The sequence below is a fragment of the Hippocampus comes genome, unplaced genomic scaffold, assembly GCF_001891065.2.
Source record: "Hippocampus comes isolate QL1 unplaced genomic scaffold, H_comes_QL1_v1.1 scaffold163, whole genome shotgun sequence".
In the NCBI taxonomy this organism is placed as follows: domain Eukaryota; kingdom Metazoa; phylum Chordata; class Actinopteri; order Syngnathiformes; family Syngnathidae; genus Hippocampus; species Hippocampus comes.
The window spans coordinates 81,006-104,136 of NW_017804752.1; the positions used below are offsets into that span (position 1 = coordinate 81,006).

A 23,131-nucleotide genomic window follows, 5' to 3' on the forward strand; every position below is an offset into this window, starting at 1 on the left:
TATATATATATATAAATGGCATCTCAACTATTTGGCTGCGATTCCTATTTTTCAAAAAGTGGGTGGGTTGTGAAACAAAAGCTTATTCTGACCTTTTCCCAATGCAGAGCCCTCGTCCAGCCGGGCATCACTCAACTTTCAGGACTACGTGCTGTCCCGGCCGCCGCTCAGCCACTCTCACCTCCACTTCTCGCCGCTGGAGTCCTCGTCGCCGGGGCTGGGCAGCGCCAGCTGCCTTTTCTCGCAGCCCTCCACCTCCTCGGCACCGGGGCCCTTCTCCACCGGCTTCTCTCTGGTCAAGGAGATCAAGGACAACTTGTCGCAGCACGAGGATGACAACATCTCCACCACCAGCGGCTTCTCCTCGCGAGCCTCCGACAAAGGTACGCTAATAGGAAAAGTAGTAAAAGTCCTTGCTCGTAGAGAAGATGCACCCACTTTTTTTTTTTTTAAATTTATGAATGTATTTTTCGTGTTTTATCTTTTCATGGGGATAACACTGAAGAATTAACACTTGACTACAATGCAGTCGGTGTACAACTTGTATTACAGTCTAAATCTACTCCCCACATAGCAGTTCATGTCTAAACTGCCGGCAACAAAATTGAGTATGCCTTTAAATGAAAATGTGCAACCTGTTTCGAGTTAAACCTGTCCTGTATGGTCTTAAGTACTACGCCGCAGCTCATTTTCAGGGTCTTTATGTGGGGTGTCAATTTTTTGTCCTTCTCTCTTATCACACCGAGATCATCGGAGAATTCTTTGCCGCAAGGTGCCATATTTAATTTCCAGTGAAAGTATGAAAGAGTTTGAGAGCGATACCACTACATTTAATACACTGTCTCCTCATGTATAACCCGAGACTTTGTAATACTCAGTTATATTAAACCAGAGAGGAAAATGTCTAATGGGGCCCAAATTGGACACTTTCACTTTTGGGTGTGTTCTTTTGTTGCCGGCAGATGAGACATGAATGGTTCTGTTGTGTTATTTTGAGGGGACAGTACATTTTTTCCCCTGACAATGCTTATTAAAGTCGACCAAAATATGAGTGGTGGTGGTGGTGTTATTTTTCAATGAGGTACTGTAGCTAAGTGTTGTTCTATCTTGCAGACGTGCCCACATCCAAGGCCGCGTCGGTTCCGCAGCTTTGGTCGCCAGACGCAGACAGAAGCATCTCTGTGCCGCAGCCTTCTCAGTCAAGTCTGAAAAGGCCTGCCTTCAACCTGTCTGTCTTTGGCACGTCCGCCAATGTGAGTGTTTCAGGCCATTTGCTCAAGTCAAGTTGAGTACAACTTTATTGTCAAACGTGCAGCACAGATGAAATTTCTTCCCTCTCAAGACAACATAAAACAAAGAGGAGCCGCTGCGGGTGCCCGCCCTGCCATCAAAAGAAAAGTTAACATAAAATGACAAAATAATACAAGACAACACATTAGACACAGACACTCGTGCAATCTTAACCACTTTCCTGCATACACTTTGTTGTCTGAAGCAGTTATCGATGAAAAGAGGAGCGAATCAAAGTGTCCTTTTAACCAGCGGATCAAAGACGTCATGCTGCAATGTGCACATGTCTGCTACAAGCTAAGCTTGAAAGCGACAAGAAGCTGTAGCATCCATTAACGAAAAAGAGAGATTGTCTCTCTTCTCCTGTCCCATGTAAATCCGCTTCAATTCCAAGCCGCGACTCCCAGTTCCACATACGCATCGGCGCTCTGCGCTGACGCTCCTTTCTTCTCATCGTCGGCTCCTCAAGCCACGCATCCATCCAGCCGCAGACTGTCCACAACAGCACCGACCTTTCCGCTGAACAAAGCGGAGTTGTGAAAATGCTGCCCATTACAGGCGCAAAACACACCCCCAGTCAGAAGCAGATACCTGAGAGAGATGGACTATACAATTATTATTACTTTTTTAATGCCATTTAATACGGGGCGATCGAGGTACTGTGGTGTGAGGGCCTGATCATCTCTGTCTCTAGCTGTCATTGTAAGAATAATTACTACATGTCAGTAATGCCACTTGAATGCTGCCTCTCTAGTCGACGCTGAACAGCACAGTGCTGAATTCCAGCCAGCTGGGAGATTCGCCCTTTTACCCCGGGAAGACCTCCTATGGCGGAGCGGCCGCCGTCAGGAGCGCTCACACGCGCCCCGGGACGCCGTACCAGGTGAGCCTGCGAGGAACCACGCCGGGTCCCGCAAAGCTGCTGACTGTTATTCAGAGTGTTTACCAACCCTAAAGCTTCTTTTTGATTTGATATGCAGTTATTAGCGACATCATTAAGTACACCCACTTAACTCATTCAGTACCAGCCAATTCTGGACCAAGTCTGAAAAGACGTTTAAAAACGTCTTTGGGAGTGAATGAGTTAAACAGATTTAAAATACAAATAAAAATACAAATCATTAATTGTATTTAAAAAAAATATATGCCTAGATATATTCATGTCTGGGTCGGGCGGGGTGCAAGCCCGACTTCGCGGATTTTCGTCTATCGCGGGTGGTCTTGGACCCCATTAACCGCGATAAGTGAGGGATCACTGGACCCTCAAAGCCACCGATAGTTAAAAATTCCAACCCCGACTCCGTCCCCATCTCTCATAGTGGATTAAAATCATCAAATGATACGTGACTGCTATATTTCAGACATTGGCATCAGATGCCACTGAGGTGTTTTACAATACCGTCCTTGACGAGCCGGTGCGATCTTTCAGGCACCGCTGAGAAGGCAGATTAAAGCCAAGCCGGCCGGCGCGCACCCCTGCGGGGTGACCAGCGCCACAGCCCGACGCATCCTGCAGTCTTTGGAGCGCATGTCCAGTCCTCTTGCAGTACGAACACACATATTAACAAAGAGATTGAGAAATTGCGTTTCAAATGCCTCTCTAATTCGATTTTTCATCTCCAGGATGCCAAGAGGATTCCAGCAGCAACATTACCCTGCGCAATGGTAAATTTGAGTGGTTGCCATTTTTTTTCTGGGTCACTGTTCATCTCTGCAGAAATTTATACTTTAAGGAACTGTTTTTTGGGGGGGTATTGGGGGTTTATGTGTACATTTATTGTACAAAAGATATGAATACACATGGAAGGTTGTCATGTGTTTTTATTTTTTTTGCCTTTGTTTGCAGTCGATGGAGGGCGGCAATCTTGATGGGTCTCATTTGCCATCCAAAAAGAAACGGGTAAGTGATTTCATTTTTGACCCCATGCAATATTCATCCAACCCGATGAGTTTCGGCGTCTCGGCTCGGGAAGGGGAGTTGATGATGTGGGGCCCGGCTGCGAGCGTCTGTGGTAACAGCTGGCAGACGATGCCAGCTGTGCGACAGCTGTGCCACTCTCCAACAACAGCAGCGTATTGACTGACACACACCCACAGCTGTGGCCTGTTGCTTTGCCACTGTAATCTGTTGATAACGTTACTTGAGATCTTAACACATTGGAGGGGGGGGGAAACAAACAAAAAAAAATATATACTGTTTGTATATTCTTTGACTTCGAGAGCAGTTTTTTGTTGCTACTGAATCTCACATTCACAAAATCCTCATTCCTTGTTTCTTTTCCTCAGCGAGATTCCAGTCACCCGCCAGTGCAGAAACTGGTGGTCCCTGCCGCCATTTCCATTTCTGCCTCGGCGAACCGCGCCGTCTCCTTCAGGCCCAGTTTGACCCCAGGCGGGCCCGGCCGGAATCTGGACCATCTGCCCAGAGACAAGGTCAGCTCTTTCTGACACCGGAATGACCGCCAAGTCTTCTCACCAATGCTGATTTTGGCGGCATTTGTTTCCACAGCCCGCCAGACAATCACCTCTACTACCTGACAGAAGCCCAGGAGGCCCTTCTCAAAGCACAATTGGGTCCAGCGGCGCCACCTACCCCATGTCCAGCACGCCTGCTCCCAGCAGCTCTGGAGGCGGCAAGATGAAGACCGAGCGGAAGACTGCACGGCCGTCCTCCAAGCGCACTGAGGACGACAAGGTACGCAGTAGAGGTGTCCAAATGAATTGATTGTCAAAATAATCCAAAACTATTTTCATAATGGAGCAATCGTTTCGGGCCATTGTTGGATTGAAAACGATCCAAATCCTCTGATTTCAGCCTTTCAGTCTTTTTTTCTTTATGAAAGTGGAGCAATTCTCTTTTTGTTTCACCAAAATTGGACATTTCTGCTTTCTTTTACTTCAAGAAAACAATGACCACTCCAGTCACTGAACATGTTTCAGAAAGGTTGGTGACTTGAATGCAAAATTAAATGTGGTTTGTTGTTAAACTTTTTATTGATTTTTTTTTTGGGGGGGGGGCAGAAAGAAGAAGAAGAAAAAAACATGGTCACATGTTTAAATACATGGAGCATCATCAATTCCGGGCATGAAAATAGAGAACAGGTTACAATTCCTGCGCTTTCACAAATACAATGTCCTGAACACAGTTTCATGCAAGGGGGGGAAAAAAAATCAACAGAACAGCAACTTGATTGGAATGAGGCCAATAAGGTGTATTAACTATTTCTTTGAGCACTACCCTAGGTTACCGTGGACGTGATCCAGATGTCCCATAATCCATCAAATTTCTCTCGCTCGTTTTCAGATTGTCAACGTAAAGTCCTCCATTTCAAAAATTTCCCCCAACCACCTTAATCCAGTCTTTGACTGTTTGGGGGAAGGGGGGAGGATCTTTTGACAACCATCTTCTTGTGATAGCTTTTTTTTTTCTTTTCTTCCCAAGTACAAGTATGGGCTATTATCTTTGTGTTGCTTTAATATTCAATTCCACATCTTAATTGAATTCTTTAGCCAACACTTTTAAGACAATCGAACCCGGTACCGTTGCACTGTGAGGTTGACCCCCTCACCACTGGTCCACCAGACCGCCCTCTTTTCTAGATTATATGTAGATATAGATATTCAACGTAGTATATATGTTTTTTCTTTATCCCCCTCCCATCAGGTGGCTGAGCTCCCAGACCTTCGACCGATTTCACTTCCCATCAGCACGTCTGCCTTGCCCACCTTCAGCTTCTCCTCCCCGCTGCCCCCCGCCACTGCCTCCAGCGTCACCTCTGTCAAGGAAATCGCCATGAACAAGGTCCGTCCCTTTTTTTTTTAATTTTTTTTTTTTTTATGAAATGTCTTCGCTCGAGTTTCGACGCGGTCCCGAAATACAGCTTGTTTCTCTCTCTCTCTCCTTCCTCCTTCCTTAGGCGACACCCGTTTCACCCTCCTGTGTCATACCCTTTACCTTCTCCTCGCCCATTGTCAAAGCGACCCCTGCTAGTCCTCCTAATTTCTCCCCGACAGTAAGTGCTCATTTGCCACTTGAAATTGACAAAGAAACCAAAAAATACCTGATGTTCACATTCTTCATTGTATATCAGGGGTGTCAAACTCATTTTTATCGCGGGCCACATTGTAGTTACGGTTTCCCTTGGAGGACCGTTTTGAATTTTGGGAAACCATACACAGTCAAACCTCAGTTTTCGAACGTCTCCGTTCTCGACCAAATCGGTTTTCAACCCAAAAATTCAATTTTTTTTATGCCTCGGATTACGACCGAAAATCGGTTCTCGACCAAACTGAGCGCACTTGAATGCGCCACTTGACTCCTCTCGCCTTCCTAACACGAGGAAGTGACGCTTCCTCGGGTAGACGAGGAAGTGACGCTTCCTCGGGTAGACGAGGACGTGGCGCTTCCTCGTGTAGTGTTCCATTGTGAGCAGACGTGTTCAATAAAGGTTTTTTTTTTAAAAAAGAGCGTGGTTTCAGTTTTCGAACAAATTGGTTTTCGAACAGCCTTCTCAAACGGATTATGGTCGAAAACCGGGGTATGACTGTAAATGTTTGAACACCTCCACATATTACATATACAGCGCACAACAAATTGAGGGATAACTAGTTTTAAAATCAGAAGTCAAGAATAATGACTGTTTTTGTGGATTACATGTGACAATTTCAAATTTTGGTTCAGACTTTAGCAAGCATCATGGAACGTGATTTGCTTTCGCGGACCACATAAAATGATGTGGCGGGCCAGATATGGCCCCCGGGCTTTGACTTTGACACCAGTGTTGTATGTGATCCTTTTTTTTTTTTTTTTTCTTCTTTCTTTCTTCTCAGGCTGGCTTTACATTCAGTGCCCCTGTAACAAAAATCGGTCCTTCCATGTCAAATGGGAAGCTGGCCACACCCATAGCATCACCAGGTAAACCTTTTTATTTTCAGTCGATTTTAGGGCGAAACTTGGATGTGCTAATTGTGTTTTGATCATCCTAGCATGTGTTTTATTATGATTTGTTAATTTTTTAATCCTTTCCAAGTGAAAATATCGACAAACGCAAGCACAGAAGACTTTGACGGACCTTTCAAACCAGCCAAGACACTGAAGCAGGGCAGCGTGCTGGACCTCCTCAAGACCCCCGGTAAGAAGCGCTGACGTACGGCGCATTTCCGCTGGCGTCTTATTCAGAGGAGGCCTCTACGTGTACGCATTTTTAGAATGGAAACGCACAACCTTGTGGGGCGACCACATCAGGCACCACTTGCTTTCTCATCACTTAAGACTCTGATTCAACAAACATAATTGTGTTTAACACTCCTCAGTGGGCGCTGCTGTTTTGGTTCGCACCAGTGTTGGAATTGGCTCTCCAGTTAACTAATGTCGTGCGTGAGCGGAAATGACGTTAGCTTCTGGTGTGTGTGTGGGGGGGGGGGGTTGTTTGACGCACCAAATGACGATTACTGGTCTTTTTGAGGCAGTACATTGCTGGTTATTGTTCATGGATTGATTTTTTATTTTTATTTATTTTTTTTAATCTCATCACTTGTTCAGGCTTTGCTTCAACGACCGTGCAAAAGTCACCCGAGACTTCCACACAGTCCTCTGCCCATTCCTCCTCCTCCTCCACCGCATCCTCCACATCCTCCTCTACAGCCCTTAGTGACTTTTTCAAAGCCCCAGCCGGGTGGAGCTGCAACGTTTGCTTGGTGCAAAACAAGCCGTCGGATACAAAGTGCGTGTGCTGCATGGCCCCTCAGCCTGCCGCCACAACCAAGGACAATAAAACAACGGCCCCGGCACTTTCGGAGGCAAAAAGCAGCACAAACAGCACCTCCGTCGGGTCGCCCTTCTTCAAATCGGCGCCAACTTGGGAGTGCGACACGTGTCTGGTCTTCAACAAGCCCGAAGCCGTCAAGTGTGTAGCCTGCGAGACTGCCAAGCCTGGCACGGGGCTCAAAGCCTCGTCCTCTCTGCCCTCCGCCTTCTCCGCCGTTAAGAGGGCGGCCAGCCCCGCTCCCGTCGCCTCCACGACGCCACTTGCAGGATTTGAAGACAAGCGCAAGAAACCAGACGGCGCTTCGGACGGCGACATTAGTGTGGTACAGAACAAGGCCGCCGATACGGACCCTAAACCAGGTAGGCGCAGCTACTGAATGTTGTCTTGAAATCGTTTTTGGAACGTGTGCCACTCTTGATGATTTACGAAACGTTTTGGACATGCGATGAACGGAATAAGGACCGAACCCTCATGCAAATGAGGATTTTGTAATTGGGTGTGGATGTCACAAGATGGCGGCAAGCCACTTAGCAGAGAGGGTCGAAAAGGTTCACCACCATGCTCCTTGTATGTACACATAATGTCAAAGTAATACATTAGTTTGGCCTGACTGCAAAACGGCGAATATTTAAAAAGCTAAATCTGCAAAAATGCACATTTGCGCCTCCCTAACCACGATGATCTATTTTCCCTCTCAGGAGCATCTGCGGGAGCCCCCACTGCCGCCAGCAGCACGTTATCGTTCAGCTTTGGGGACAAGTTGAAGAAGCCCGAGAACTCCTGGGACTGCGACGTGTGTCTGCTGCAAAACAAGGCCGCCAACGTCAAGTGCGTCGCTTGTCAGGCAGCCAAGCCTGGAACGCCGGCGGAGCTCCAAGGATCTTCGACTACCTCTGCTTCTGGAGGTTTCACATTTGGCACAACCAACAGTACCTCAGAGTCTACATCTGGAGGGTTCAAGTTTGGTGTGGCCTCGTCGGAATCCTCCTCCTCCTCATTGGGAGGATTCAAGTTCGGCATCCCATTCGGAAACGGCTCGTCAGAAGCCCCCGCGAAAGACGGTAATACCTCACTAGGCTTCAAGTTCAGCGCCTCGTCCGAGGGCTTAAAATTCGGGATTGCCCCCGGCGATGACAAAAAGCCGGAGCAGCTTGCGGCCCCTGCTGGCTTCAAGTTCGGATCCAGCGGCGAGATCTCGTTGGCGGCGGGATCATCAAGCACGGAAAGTAGCAGCTCCTCCAAAACGTCCTTCAGCTTTGGCCTTTCCAAACCCGAGGACAAAACGTTAGAAGACGCCGCCACCTCGTCGTCGTCTGTTGCCATCACCGCGCCCGCTTCCTCTCACGAGAAGAGCAGCGGCAATGATGGCGCGGCAACAGACGCCGCCGCCGCCTCCTCTGTGTTTGGGACGCCCACCCTTGCCACCTCCACACCACCCGGGGGCCCAACCTTTGGCTCGCTACCAGCCGAGAAGAAACCCGCCGCCCCCACATTCACATTCGGGAAGCCGGAAGAGGAGAAGAAGGAGGCACCCGCCACCTCCACTCCGTCTGCCTTCCTCTTTGGCAGCGCGAGTAAGGACGCCGACCCCGCGCCTGTGATCTCGGGAGGCTTTTCCTTCGGCAAGCCGAGCGTGCCGGCGGAGCAGCCGCAGCAGCCGGCGCCGCCAGCGCTGCCTCCTTTTACTTTTGGAAAAGCAGATGACAAGAACGACGCCTCGAATTCAAAAGCGGCAAATTCCTCTTTTGTATTTGGACAAAGTGCTCCAGGTATTTTATTTGTATTCACACACAGAAATAACAAAAGCTTGTCACTTACACTCCACCCCAAAAACCCCCCCAAAAAACACACACATGCGTTGCCGTCAGTCTTTTTTGTTGTCGCTGATCCACATGACATGAGCTAATCAATACACAATCATTCTATTGCTCTCCCAACAGCTTCCGATGCCTCCAAAATGCCGTTCTTCTTCATGGGAAGCAACGCCAGCACGACCAGCAGCTCCTCGTCCACCCCGTCCTCCAGTCTATTTGGCAGCAGCACGCAGGCCCTCGCTCCCGCACCTGCCGCAACTCCCAGCACTTTCATGTTCGGCCTACCCGCTGCCGCCGCCGCCGCCCCGGCGGCTAGCGACGCCCCCCCGGCCAAAGCCTTCGTCTTCGGGCAAAGCCAGGACACCCCGTCGGCCGCCCCCGTCAACTCGGCCCCGCCTCAAACCGCGCAACCCTTCATTTTCGGCGTGGCCGCCAATCCTGCGGCACCTCCTGCGCCTTCCATCAACTTTGGCGCTTCGGCGCCGTCTGCTACCTCCTCTCCAGGTGTGTATCTTCAGCCCACCTCTCTTGAAATAGGTCTATTACAATGTACACGACTCAAGAAAAGTTCAACGTGTTGGGCTTTCGGGTAGGGCTGAACGAATAATCGTATTCAAATCGAGCGTTCATTAGAAAATACACGTTAAGAATCTTGAAAAGAATAATCGCATATGAAATCGCACACGCGGTATTGAGGAAACTAAATCACAATTGGATTAAGATTTCAAGATGGTTCAGCCCTACTCTCGGGTGACATTTCTGGATGAACCTCGAACGTACTATAACCTTCGTTCCCCAAATTAATTTGACCTTCTGTAAACCTTTTGAAAGAACATGTCCAACTGTTGAATAATTCTTCCTCCCCATCCACAGCTCCCAACCCCTTCCTTGTCAGCTCCTCCAACGCCGCAGATTTCGGAGCCAATCAGACGCCGGCATTCGGCTCGTCTTTCAGCTCGCCGTTCCCGTCGGCCGCTTCCCAGACCCCCGCGTTCGGCGCCAAGCCCGCCGCCGCCGCACCCGTCTTCGGCCAGCAGGCCAACTCCACCCCCGCCTTCGGCGGCGCCACCGCAAACTCGGCACAAGGTCCGAACCGGTCCTGGTAACCATTTCCATCTTAGCTTGTAGAACGCTTTGAAGACGTTTTGTGTTCTTTAGGTGGAGGCTTTCAGTTCGGAGGAGCCAGCGCGTTCGGGTCCACCAACAGCACAGGAGTTTTCAATTTTGGAGCGGGGGCAGCGGCATCTCCCGCCCCGGCTGCCTCTAGTGGCGGCGGGTTCAACTTTTCACAGCCCCTCTCTTTCAACATCGGGTACGTGACCACTGTGTGCAGTAATGTCGCGTACAATGTATATCGTGCATTGTAACAAGTCGATGGTACACGATTACATTATTAGATGTACTATACCTCACAGCTAGCTCTTATTGTTCCAGTGTGATTGATTTATACTTCAATATATTATTAGCTTGGTTTGCCTGAAATTCTTTTTTGTTTTAATACCCAAATCCAATTGCAAATGTCAATGTTTTTCCCCCTTTGCTATTTTTATTTATTTTACTTTTTTTTACAAATTCTTCACCCTCTCTGGATTAGTAAAGTTATCCATCTATCTTCCAGATCATCCAAATCCTTTACGTCATCGCCCGCCGGGCAGCAAACAATTGCCGGGCGCAAGATCAAGACGGCAGTGCGGCGCCGGAAATAGACGGATGCCACTTGGACAGACGACTGATTCAGGAATTAAGCGCTCAACTTGGACTGAAATCTTTTTTTTTTGTTTTGTTTTTTTTGGGGGGGGGGCGCGGGGCAATTGGCGCTCTGACAGAACACTTGACAACAATCAGACGCCAATGGACATCTCTCTATTTTCTGCTCGACCCAAGGCTTTTTTTTTTTTTTTTTTGTAATAAAATGACAAAAACAAACTGCTCTCTGCAGAATCCCGTTGATTTAAAGTACGAGTGAAGACTTTGTAGTGCTGTAACATGCGGAGCACTACAGGTAGCTGTAGCGCCGCGCGCTGTATGTACAGAGATAGACGTGCTTGTTGCTCCCCGCCCCCCTTCAGTTCCCTAATGTATAGACTGGAAGCGTGCGTGTGTGTCTGTGTGTGCTCGCGTGGAGGTAGGAGAAATGAGCAAATGAATGTTTCTTAACAAAATGGAGAGTGTGGACAGACAGGCGATCAACGGGGAAGGACGGAGGGTAGAAGTGTGTACCATGCACTGCGGAGAATGACGCTTAAATCCTTAGGACTTTGTAAATGCATACTTTTCATGTTACATGTCTTTGGGCCGCTGTGGTTCTTTTTCTCCTGTCCCCTTTCTTGCTTCCATGCTCCCATTTCTCTCTCTCTCTCTCTCTCTCTCTCTCTCTCTCTCTCTCTCTCTCTCTCTCTCTCTCTTGCTCAATTGGCCTTTGAATATCATAAAAATGTAAATAGTGATTTTTTTTTTTTAATCAGTGAAGATTTTTTTTTGTTTGTGTTATCAACTCTGCATCCACCTTTTTTGTCGTTACAATTTATTGTGTAAATTCCTATATTCAAAGTTTCCCAACTCCATTTAAAATGACCTTAAATGCAAATTAGAGAGCCTTTGATGACTAAAGGCATATTGGCTTTTCTGATCCACTTTTGTTTGGACCAAAACCAGTACTGTACAAAGTATTAAGTATATATTTTTCTATTGCGTGTTTAAATGGACGAGGGTGACTTTGGATGATAGGGAAAAAGTCAAGTTTAATTTTAAAGCCATGATTATCATTACTACCGGATGAGTGATAAAAACATAAACATGGTTCGTTACCATCAATAAAACTATAAAAGGTATGGTTTAATTTCTGTTTTCCTTTTTTGGTTGCTATCAATGTTAGGGCAGCGAGACTAAAATGGATGGTTGTTATCTTTCGTTGGAATCAGAGTTAAGCATTTGAAAAGTCATGTTTTTGTATTGCTGTTACTTTTAGAGTAAAACCCCTCAAAGTTGGTTTGTTTGTGCTGAAATAAAAAAAAATCTTGAGGTTTCTGTACACAATTAATTGGTTAACTTAATTGTAGAGAACAACGTCCCTAAAATGTATATTAGGTGCAACATCTTGTCGAAAACAAATTTAAAAAATGGACGTTGCTCGTTAGATGGCCGATGCAAAATGGCGGCCGATAGCAACCTAGTATTGAACGTTAAATGTGGATACTTGAGTTATGTGCTGCTCTTCTGTGAATAAGTAACCTCTGTGCTCTGGGGGTGCTTTACTTATTTATTTAGTTTTGTAACTGTGGACGGCCAGTTATCATGACTCCCATGTGCGGTGCGTCTTTCCCCTGAGCGACTCCAATTGAAGCGGGTCAGATTTATTGTAGCAACCGGACTTAGCAACGCGAAGCTCTTCAAGCTCTGCGTGGGGTCTGCGTGAAGGAATGTCGCCGTGAACGGGCACTTTTCAACTCCCCAGCTCACGAGAGCAGAAGAAACTGAAGTGTCACTAAAGCAAACTTGTGTCACGTCCATGGACTCTTGAAGCGGATCCCATGGGATGCGGCAGCTCCAGCACCACCGCGGTGGTTCAGCCTTTACCACCCGCGGATGAGGTAGGCAGAGAGAATTTTGTCTGTTCCTCTGTGGCATTTGGGAATAAACTTCATTTTGCAAGCCACGTGAATACATATTTAAAAAAAGAAAAAGAACCGTGGAGGCACAAAACTTGGACCGGCACACCGCAAAAGTGAAATTATATATCGCTGGTGTTGTGTGGAAGCCTTTTATTTCCAAAACTTTTTTTTTTTTTAAACAAAAATCCGATAGATTAATGCTATCATGCAATGCCAAAGGTAATACTCGGGCTAACAGAAATTAGCATCGATTTTACAGTAATTCTAAACTTTCAAATATGTGCTACTTAACACAAATGGAGCAGCAACACATACAAACAAACAGTTTTCGTTACGTCGGACAGAGAAAATTTGAGTAGGTATAGGTTGACAGTATTCTGTCTCCAGAATGATCCGGGAAGCAAATGCGACCGTGGTGACTCGGCCGTCTCCAAGCTGACAGAAGACAGTGGCGTGGTGGTGGCAGCGACGATGGAGAATGGCGAGCCGATACCTGATGGGGCATTACCCGGCGAGGCATCCCTGAAGCCCCCCGGCTTATTAGGGAAGCAGCTCTTGATGCAAGAGCGTGCCACGTCTAGGGATATCCTGGAAGAGCTGCAGAATGAGGGGATCATCCCGATGAGCCCCAGCCGCGAGACGGCCACCGGGAAGGCTTACACCATCTTCGTGAGTATACGTGGGGTAGTGCCCTGCTAGACCAGGCAAAATGGTTTACAAGGAGGTTTTTTTTTTTGTGTGTGTGGGGGGGGGGGGTAGTAATTTCCTGAGTGTATTTATGATTAGTGCCTGATCAGTATCCTTCATTTGTGATGTGATGCACCTGACCAAATTATGACATCTGCCTGGAGCGACAGCTGAAACTTTGTTTTTCCTGGCTTACTCTTAAAGAAATTATGAGGGGAAAAATTTTAAATTGTGAAATAAATTGAGCTTCTGAGGAAAGAAGTAATATTGAACTATTACAGTTTAATGTATCTCAATGTGTAAATGTCATGCTTTCATTTTTCCCCCTTGTAATGTGTGTGATTTACAAAATACTTTGAAGACCACAATTTTGAAAAACAGATTAAAGGAGGTAATTCGAGAGGAATTTAGGTTGATTACTAAAATAAAATGAGATTATGAGATATCAAGTCATATTTGCAGTCTAAAAAAAGTTTCTGTTTATTAAAGCTTTTGTCATTGCAAAAAAATGGGAGTTTTCTTTGTGTGAATCATACCACACCACCGCAGCATTTAATTAAATTTTATTGGATTTTTTTTTGTATTGAAAAAGAATTTATATTTTTATGGCTTTAAGAGTATTTCATTTTCCTTTCATTAAAAAATTGATTTGGTTTTTATTAGTTTCATTTTACATTTTTGAATTGTAATTCATTGGGGCTATTTTCTGATTTATATCACTAAATATGTATATTCAATTCATTAAATGTTATGAAGATAATTACATTTGTATTCTTTTTATTGCATTTGTATTTATTTTTTTAAATTAATTTTCTTTTTAAGCCATGCATTATAATGTCTGTAGTTTTTCCAGTACAGATGGTAATTTGTGTGCGCGTGTGTGTGTTAGCTGGATGACAGCGAGGGTATCAGACGCCGACCCCCCGCCAGACTGGAGTCCCTCAGGGTCAAACGTCTGCCAAGCAAGGAGAAGATGGAGGAGAAGATGAGGCTCGCCGACGAGAGACGCAAGGTTCCGTCGCGCCGACTGACAGTTGCAAATAACAGTCTGCTACCTCAAAACATTTTTCCCTATCACATAAACTTAGCATTTGAACAGGGATGTGTAGACCTTTTATAACTACTTTTGTAAATTTGCTTGCAATAACTTCTCCAAAATGTTTTTGCTTCTTTCAGTCGCGGGAAGACGAGCTGACGGCCCGTTTGCGGAGCAAGTCAGCCCGCATCCAGCGAGCCGCCGTGTTCGTGCCGGAGACTGGCGAGCGCAAGCGATGTGCGCACTCGCCTCCCGACATCGACCAGCGTACACCCGACGAAGGTGAGCGGGTGGCAGATGAGCACCGTGACGATGAGGAGTCCTGGCTGGTGGAAGCTGAGTTGGTCTCGGCTTGAGGGTAGCTGGAGAGCGTCTCTGGCTTCCGGCAGGGAGAACGAGAGGCCCACAAAGAGATCTTTTAACCAATTAGACGAGGTGAGGACGCCAACATTTTTCTGCTTTCACACATCAAAGTCCACCAAAGTTATTTTTATTTGATTTGTTTTTTTGCACTTGAAGACCTTTAAAAGCATGACTTAAGACCAGATAGAGTTTTTTAGTGATTTTCTTTTCTTTCGTATAGAAGCAAATGATCTGTTCTTTGTATATAAAACACAAATTATATTTAATAAAACTGTATTTCATTTAGTTCTGGTGTCGTGTTTTTATTTCTTTTTTTATTCTTTTTTTCATTTTATATTTATATTTATTTAATCTAGATCTATTTTATTGAATTTGCATTGTATGAATGTTCTTATTGAAGTCAGTTTTATATATACAGTATTTTATTACATTCTATTGAATTTTATTTGATTTGATCGCATTGTATTGTTTTTAATTGTAATTTTAATAGTTTTTTTTCCCTTTGGTTCAATTTTTATTTTTTATATTTTCCTTTTTTATATTGATCCATTTGGTTTCTTTTTATTTCACTTTTTAAAATGTTTGTTTTATGACATTTCAATGTATTGGATTTGATTTGCTTTTTCAAAACCTTTTTTCTTGTATTTGATTGTTTTTCACTGGCTTTTTAAATCTTTTAATTTGAATGGTTTTATAGTTTTTAAAATATAATTTATCTATATTCATTGCATTTGATTTCCTTTTGATTTCCTTCAATTCAACAAAACGTTTTTCCTGTAGGTCTGTTTCCTGTCCTACGCTTTCGTCACATTTTTTGTGGTGACGTCACCCAAACAAGTTCAGCCACCGACCCCGGTACCGTTTCTCGCCCAGCCAAAGTCTCACGAGATTTGCTGACATCTCAAGTGACGATGGCATGTCATTAGTTAAGTGGGCCACAAGATGGCGCTGTTTCCTCTGCGTAACTACAGTGCAGTTTGAAGGGGAACCGTTAATTCTTGAACAAATACAACACAACGATAATGTTTCTGATCGTTATTATTTACCAAGAGCATATTTTGCAAAATGTCACGTAACATGTCTGACTTTAACCTCCAAAATGGCTTCACGCGACAGCACCTGCTTGCTCAGCTTGTTTGTGGGCCGACCCAGAGGAGGAGTTGTGGGCTGAACTTTTTTTGTTTTTCTTTTTTTTTTTTTTTTTTTAGGAATTGGCTCCCTGTGAGTGAGAGAGGGCATTCACTTCGAGGCACCAGCAAGGAGAAGAAGACGAGCAGTCCTCATGCTGATGCACAAGCCCCCTGACCACCACCACGTCCATCTACCTCCAGGCTGGAACTCCCTCCTCCACCTCCACCTCCTCCTCCTCCTCTCTCCTCCACCAAACACTCAAGACACTTTGCACTAACTTTTTGCTTTTGTATTGTTTTTATCATTTACCCTCTTTTTATAATCATTATTAACGATGCACACCACGCAAAAGGACACCACCTACACCAAGATCTTCGTCGGGGGGCTGCCCTACCACACCACCGACTCCAGTCTCAGGAAGTACTTTGAGGTGTTTGGCGAGATCGAGGAGGCGGTGGTCATCACTGACAGGCAGACCGGCAAGTCTCGGGGCTATGGATTTGTGAGTACGCTAATCCCATTTAATCACAAGAAGTGACGGTGATTGCAAAAAAAAAAGGGCTACATCCGAGATTTTCGCTTGTGTGCTAAGCAGATGATTATCAAGTACCTACACAGTCTCAAAATCTCAAAACATCGTCAAGTCTTTATTATTAACTTTACAGGTGAACATTTTAAACTTTGCTATAAGTGCAGGGAAGGTAGTAAAAGTACCCAGCCTTTGTGTTAGTTGGGCCCAAAACGAAATGGGTACTTCCTTGGTCCTCATCAAGCTTTGGTGGCGTTTTTTGAACTGTTTTTGTGGTGTAATTCTGATGAATAAGACTTAATGAAGGTGTCCAATGGAACGCATGTATCACAACATTATTCTTTGCGAGTATTGATTGTGTTTGTATGGTTTCAGTGAAATGAATATTCTTCCTTAGACGATATAATCAATGTTAATATATTTTCTGAAACGTGAAAATATTTCCATAGTTTTTTTAAAAATTAAAATTAAAATCATTGTAATGATTGACATGACAAGTCATGTAGTTGTTTTTAAATCTAAAAAAATATCAGGAGGTATTTGTATGTACATGGTTTTCGTTGGCACAAAAATAAAACTCAAAAAACCCCCACAAAATAACAAGTTGCAATTGTACAGCACCATCGAGCAAAGTATGACCTTGAAAAAAAGTTCAAATTAACAAAACAATACTCTCAAGTCTTATGTTAAATCTAAAAAAAAAAACTAAACAAAGAAACTACCGGTAGGTTATATTGTGAGGGTTAATGCTAACACGTGCTAATTGCAGCACAAGAGGGCAAACTGCATGCTGATGCTCAGCTAGAATCAACACGGACAGCCTCACATCCATAGATAAGCTAGTTTTGCTCCCTCTTCATTGTTCAGTGGGCGTTGCGAGGAATTTCTGGCACGTTCCGTTGCCATTAATCCTCAAATTCACACCGCTAGTTCCAAAATAGCCAAATAGCTCGCTTTTCTAGGTGCAGCACTGTCTCCCCAGACAACCTTTATAGCCAGCGAACCCCGGCGAGTTGTAAACAACAACCTCATTTGGCGGCCGTGTGCTTTCCCCATTCCCCCGATTCTCGCAAAACCAGGTGACCATGGCGGACCGCTCGGCCGCCGACCGGGCCTGCAAGGACCCCAACCCCATCATCGACGGGAGGAAGGCCAACGTCAACCTGGCCTACCTGGGGGCCAAGCCTCGAGTGATGCAGCCAGGTAGGAAGCCACATTGGACTCGGGTGTAAGGTTGCCTTGCCAAATGCGGTACTGCAAATAGTCTCAGCCCTTATTTGATTTGTTTGTATGCGTATCCAGGCAAATCACACCCTAAAAACTGCAAATGATTGTGTCCTAGCCGGTATTTTCCTTATTTTGGCAAAACAACTTAAAAACACTTTAAGGGCAGCCTTTGAACCCGACAAGTTGTAAGATTGTTTTGCCAACCCCAGTGCCGCGTCGATGCAGAGCCATTGTGCAAATAAGTCTGTTTTAGGTATTATATGAATTATTTTTGTGTTTAATTCTTTAAAAATATGTATTTTAACAAGTCAGTGGTTTACTCTATATGTCAGTGGTGTCAAACTCATTTTTTGTCGCGGGCCACTTCAGAGTTATGGCTTCCTTCGGTGGGCCGATGCAAAATCTCATCGTTATTTATTACCCATGACGATTTGACATTTCGATACAGATTTGAGCAAGAATCATGATAGTTGACACACATGATTTGCTCCCGCGGGCCACATAAAATGACGTGGGGGGGCCAGATCTGGCCCCCGGGCCTTGACTTTGACACCTGTGCTATATGTGTAAGATTGTTTTGACGATCCGAGTCGCGTGTTTCGCAGACTGGTGCTGCAAATGATTTTTTTCTTGGCAGCGGTTATTGTATTTATTTTTGTATTTTGTATTTAGGCAAAGAAAACCTTAAAACACTACATGGGCCTATTTTACTAATTTACTGTTTTAAATTTGCAAGGTGTAAAATTCTTTTACCAACTCCTGTTTCAAATCGACCAGAATTGTGCTACAAATAAATTAGTCTTAACTGTATCCCACCAAAAACTTTAAATCATTGTTCTAACTCAACAATTTTTTTTTTTTTTTGGTTGGGGGTGTAAGATTGTTTTGTTGACCCCAATACCACGGCAGCTAGTGGAATACAGTATTGGAATTCTTCGTGTCTCAAACCATGATTTTATTTTGATGTGAGTTAGACAAAACGCGAATTCAGGGCGTATTTGACTAATTCATTATTTTGCCTTTACAAGGTTTAGTACAAGTATGTAAGATTGTTTTGCCAGTCTCATTATTTGGTCTAACTGTGTCTTAACTCTTTTGTTTTAAATGGATATATATGTAAATCAACACCAATCACCAACACAGGTCTATTTTACGAATTGACTGTTTTAACTCACCAAGGTGTGAGATTGTTTTGCTGAATCCGGTCGTGGAGTGGTAAGGCGAATAATCGTATCTTATTTATTTGTATGTGTATTTAGGCAAAACACACCTGAAAAACCCCCAAGCGGCATATTTTAATAAGCTAATATTTGAACTCCTCGAGGTTCCTTGTGTAAGATTGTTTTGCTAACCCTGGTGTTCAATCCAGCAGACCGTTGTTGCAAATAATTGTGTATTTATCATCAATCTCTTAATTTTTTGTGATCGTTTCAGGAAAAAATAATTTACAGACATTTTAAGTTGGTCATACACTAATTGGTCTGTTTGAAATTGACAGGTTTTACTTTTGGAGTTCCCCAAATTCACCCTGCATTCATCCAAAGGCCTTACGGGTAAGTCCTCACTGCTCCATCTGTCACAACTGGAAATTGAAATTTAGAACTCGAGGAAAAAAAAATCTCTCACAATATAATTTTTTAAGGAATTAAATCAGTCTGATTTTATCTCCCAAAAATATTTTGAGGTTTGTTTTTTCCAAATTTTTTCTTTTTTTTAGTTTTAATTCCGAAAGATAACTTACTTTCTAGATAATAAATCTCATTCTACACCACTATTAAAAATGTCGTATTTATTTTTTTATAAAGGCGTGTTTTAATTGTTTTTCCTTTCAAGGCAACGACTGTCAGACTGTTACATGCTACCGACAAGAAAAAAAAAAATTGTCGGGCGATAGACCGCACGTATGTGTGTGTCTATATGTATATTTAGACAAATGAATTAGAATCTTGTAAAACTGGACTTAAGCTGCCTGTCATAGGTTTTTGCAATTTGAGGGTGCGTGTGTGGAGTGGACAGTGGTGTGTGTGCGTGTGCGTGTGCGTGCACGTGTTTTTCTCTCTCTGGTCCGACAGCTAAGCTTTGTGGGCTAATTGAAAAAGCATAGAATCTGAGAAAAGGGCGATGACAGCCGCATGTACGTGCTTTTGATTTCATTTCCTTCTTTGGAGTTCGATGAAGTGGTGTTGTTAGCTTCCAACTTGTGTGCTTGTCTCGTGTCACGATAGCCTCATAGTTGGATTGCTGAAGTTTTTGGGGTGTTTTCTGTGTGGTTTCAAATCTTTTTTGTTGTTGTTGAAAAAACCTGCTAGCGGTGCGCTCTTTGCATCTTCCTGTTGTTATGAGGAGATTACCACTCCACCCCCCCCCCCTTGTCGTGCTTTTCATTATTTCTGTGTTTTTGTGTGTGTGTGTGTGTGTGTGTGTGTGTGTGTGTGTGTGTGTGTGTGTGTGTGTGTGTGTGGACAAAAGTTGCAAACAAATCTCTCTCTCTCTCTTTTGCTCTCTCTTATTCTTATTTTCTCCGATGGATGGATGGATGGAGCTTTTTGGTCACATGGTGTGCTGGGTGTTAACGAAAACAAGCGCGCCCATTGTGGTCGCACAAAGCCCCGAATGCTGACACTGCAGTCGCATGAAGCTAAGTGTGTGTGTGTGTGTGTGTGTGTGTGTGTGTGTGTGTGTGTGTGTGTGTGTGTGTGTTTGCAAGGATCTCTCTCGTTCATGCAGTAAAAAATGGCCACGGCCTTTTGAGTAGGGTCTCGCTAGACACTTGATTAGGCACTTGCACAATCATAATGCAGCCCCAGGATAATAATGCCAGTTTTTTTTGTTTGTTTTTTATGTTAATTGTATTGATTTCACTACATTACGGCAGTTGTGCATTCGTGCCCTGTCGCTCATTCCAAATTTTATGAGTTGTGGCTTCCCGTAACGTCGTCCTGCTGATTTGCATTAGCACCACTCTCAGTTTGTCACAAGAGGGTCGGATGCCGTTTCCGAAGAGTGTCCAGTTAGAAGAGAGAATACACAACGCCCTCTTCAGTCCTACCTTGTCTTTTTATTTCTGGGCCGGCGATTAGTGAACCTCCGCCAAGGCTGAACAGTGAACTTTTTCCAACCTTGACACAGAATGCCGATACAAAGTCGACCTTGCGATTTTCCACCTTTGGAGGTGGTGTCAGAGTAAAACTTTTGCAGACAGCACGAAAGGGGTTTTAACACACTGGTTGTAACTGAATCAAATGTGAAACCAGTGTGAGCTCACTCTGGCTTTGAAGTCCGTGAGGAGACCCTGTTAGGGCTTTCGATGGGCCGGGATAAGTCTACGTCCTGGAGGGCAGAATGTGTTCATTGTTCAGAGTTGTTGATTTAATCAAAACATCCCCCCTGTGAGCCCCCCGCCCATGTCCCGCCACTCCGCCTCCCCGCAACCTCTATTTGAAAACTGTCCAGCTGTCAAAGTGGCGCTGACATTTTCACAATGCCGCGCTGGGGCTCATCGCCTGCGTCCCAGACTCGGACACCACCGCTGTAAGCCGACCCTAAACCCCCTCCATTGCCCACCCGCAACCCGACCAAACCCCACCCCTACCTCCTCCTCCACCCACCCGATCATGTGAACCTGCAGGTCGCAGTCCACGTGCCAAAGCAACAGGTGGCGCTCTAAACCCCCGATAGCCATTTTGTCCAAACAGAACCCAAGACACGATGACAACAGGAGCTAAAAAAGCATGTCGATTCTTGAACCGGATTTGGTAGCTGGAATCCACTGACAAAGATACTGTGTATGTCAAGTTTCTCAATGGCCAGTTGTGGTCTTGCTCAGCTTGTCTGTAAAATCCGGTTTTGTAAGGAGCCCTGTCATGATTAACAGAACCCTAGAGATGCCGCCGTTCCGTTGCTCTGAATTTGAGGTCAGCACAACTTTTGACGAGATTGTAGAAGGTAAAGACGTGGAGGTGAATGTCGTCGCGTCACATCAATTTTGGGGCGGTGGGGCGGTGGGATGACGACTCTGGATTACATATGATATAATCAAAGTATGTGGCGCGATCGTGATTAAAGATGGCACTGTCGCTGACGAACTGATTGACGGACCGCATGCAAAAAAAGCCGCATAATAGGGGCCTATTCTTCTGTTCTTGAAAGATCCGTCAAAATGCTCTAAAACGGCTTGCAACATGGGGAACGCCACTTGGGAAAACAATTTGCCGACAATTGCTTTCAACGCAAAAGGGCAGGAGAAATGAGTGTCAGCTGTCAAACTTCACACCCTGGTGCCGGCTTTCCGCTACCCCCTTTCACACTGCCTTCCCGCTTCTTTTAGCACAGCAATACAGGCTGGTTGAAAGGAGCGTCTGTTTCTGGTTGTGTCCTTTCGTCCATTCTCTTTTTGACAACCTGACTTCCTGCTTGGCATTGTGGCGTTCCTCTGATGGCGATCAGGCTTAGCTAACCCTCTGGTTTTGTCCCGCAGCATCCCGGCGCACTACGTATACCCTCAGGCCTTCGTGCAGCCCAGCGTGGTGATCCCGCACGTGCAGCCCACCGCTGCCGCCGCGCCGGCCCCCGCCACCTCCCCGTACATCGACTACACAGGAGCAGCCTATGCTCAGTACTCTGCCGTTAGCGCGGCGGCGGCGGCGGCGTACGAGCAGTATCCCTACGCTGCCTCCCCAGCCGCTGCAGGCTACGTGACCACCGCCGGGTACGGATACGCGGTTCAGCAGCCTCTTGCCGCCGCCGCCCCGGGCTCTGCGGCAGCGGCCGCCGCCGCCGCCGCTGCCTTTGGCCAGTATCAGCCTCAGCAGCTGCAAACCGACCGCATGCAATAGCAGGAACAGGAATTGGATTCCGGATGCTGTGCTTCGACCAAAAACAAGAAAAACGTCGCCGTACAAATATGATGATGATCATTGTTTTAGTAGCTTATATCTAGAGAGGAACTGCAGGAACTAATCCCTGTTACTTAAGTCCTGTTGCTGTCTTTTTCTTTTTTTTTTTTACCGTAGGGCTTATTTTGTATATTTATTATTGTCACACACACTGAGGGTTGTTCTTTTTTTTTTTTTTTTGTATAATCAGGGAAAAAAAAAATTTTTTTTTACCGTAGGGTTTTTTTTTTTTTTTTTTTTTTTTTTCTCTCTTTGTGGGGGTTTTTTTTTTTTTTTTTTTTTTTGTATAATCAGGGAAAAAAAAAGAAGCTGTTTTCAGCGTGACCTCCTGTCGGGACTTTTGGGACGGTGTCCTTGAAGGCCACCCCACCCCTTTTTACCTATGCAAAGCTAAAACAGAAACAAGTGATAATAACTTGGAGACTGTGATGGAAAACAAGGCGGAGCTATATTGAAAGGGTGTGGCAAGGGTGCTGACCCAGATGAATCTCTTTGTAATAGGAATGTATCGCTGGTAGCTCCGAAAAATTGAGCCGTCACATTGTTTTTGAGAGGGGTGACCAACTTTATTGGGCAACCCACCAAGCCCGCCAGTCGCTTTTGTTTCAGCACAAAGCTACCCTGCTGCTGCCTGCTTCCAGGTGTAAAGTGGGCTGTTTTACCGCGGGACATCTTCTGTAGGAGGGGCGGACGACTATAATGTGGAGCTGGGGCCCAAGGAGGGGCAGGGTCCCGGCACGAGCCTCCAGATCGGTCAACCTGGAACAGGAACCTATTACT

The 23,131-nt window shown here is 45.2% G+C and overlaps 3 protein-coding genes across 3 annotated transcripts in view; all 3 read left to right on the forward strand.

Moving 5' to 3' along the window:
• nup153 (nucleoporin 153) overlaps positions 1–10,794 on the forward strand; it is a 14,941-nt gene extending 4,147 nt beyond the window's left edge. Inside the window, exons 3-20 of the mRNA XM_019872556.1 lie at positions 108–383; positions 1,114–1,253; positions 2,045–2,173; positions 2,720–2,836; positions 2,914–2,955; positions 3,137–3,190; positions 3,577–3,723; positions 3,800–3,985; positions 4,955–5,092; positions 5,208–5,303; positions 6,121–6,205; positions 6,321–6,422; positions 6,833–7,417; positions 7,757–8,827; positions 8,999–9,376; positions 9,746–9,958; positions 10,031–10,184; positions 10,491–10,794. Of these exons, the coding sequence (XP_019728115.1) occupies positions 108–383; positions 1,114–1,253; positions 2,045–2,173; positions 2,720–2,836; positions 2,914–2,955; positions 3,137–3,190; positions 3,577–3,723; positions 3,800–3,985; positions 4,955–5,092; positions 5,208–5,303; positions 6,121–6,205; positions 6,321–6,422; positions 6,833–7,417; positions 7,757–8,827; positions 8,999–9,376; positions 9,746–9,958; positions 10,031–10,184; positions 10,491–10,578 (4,001 nt within the window). The 3' untranslated portion in view covers positions 10,579–10,794. The remainder of the gene's footprint in view (positions 1–107; positions 384–1,113; positions 1,254–2,044; positions 2,174–2,719; positions 2,837–2,913; positions 2,956–3,136; positions 3,191–3,576; positions 3,724–3,799; positions 3,986–4,954; positions 5,093–5,207; positions 5,304–6,120; positions 6,206–6,320; positions 6,423–6,832; positions 7,418–7,756; positions 8,828–8,998; positions 9,377–9,745; positions 9,959–10,030; positions 10,185–10,490) is intronic.
• Positions 10,795–12,009: 1,215 nt separating this feature from the next.
• On the forward strand, positions 12,010–14,854 carry stmnd1 (stathmin domain containing 1). Its single transcript, XM_019873093.1, has 4 exons — positions 12,010–12,462; positions 12,871–13,152; positions 14,060–14,182; positions 14,347–14,854. Exons 1-4 carry the CDS (start codon positions 12,403–12,405, stop codon positions 14,560–14,562), a joined length of 681 nt encoding a protein of 226 aa, XP_019728652.1. The 5' UTR covers positions 12,010–12,402; the 3' UTR covers positions 14,563–14,854.
• Positions 14,855–15,790: 936 nt separating this feature from the next.
• rbm24a (RNA binding motif protein 24a) lies at positions 15,791–22,509 on the forward strand. Its single transcript, XM_019872981.1, has 4 exons — positions 15,791–16,202; positions 17,309–17,432; positions 18,955–19,009; positions 21,934–22,509. The coding sequence occupies exons 1-4, from the start codon at positions 16,035–16,037 to the stop codon at positions 22,289–22,291; spliced, it is 705 nt and encodes a 234-aa protein (XP_019728540.1). The 5' UTR covers positions 15,791–16,034; the 3' UTR covers positions 22,292–22,509.
• Positions 22,510–23,131: the final 622 nt, after the last annotated feature.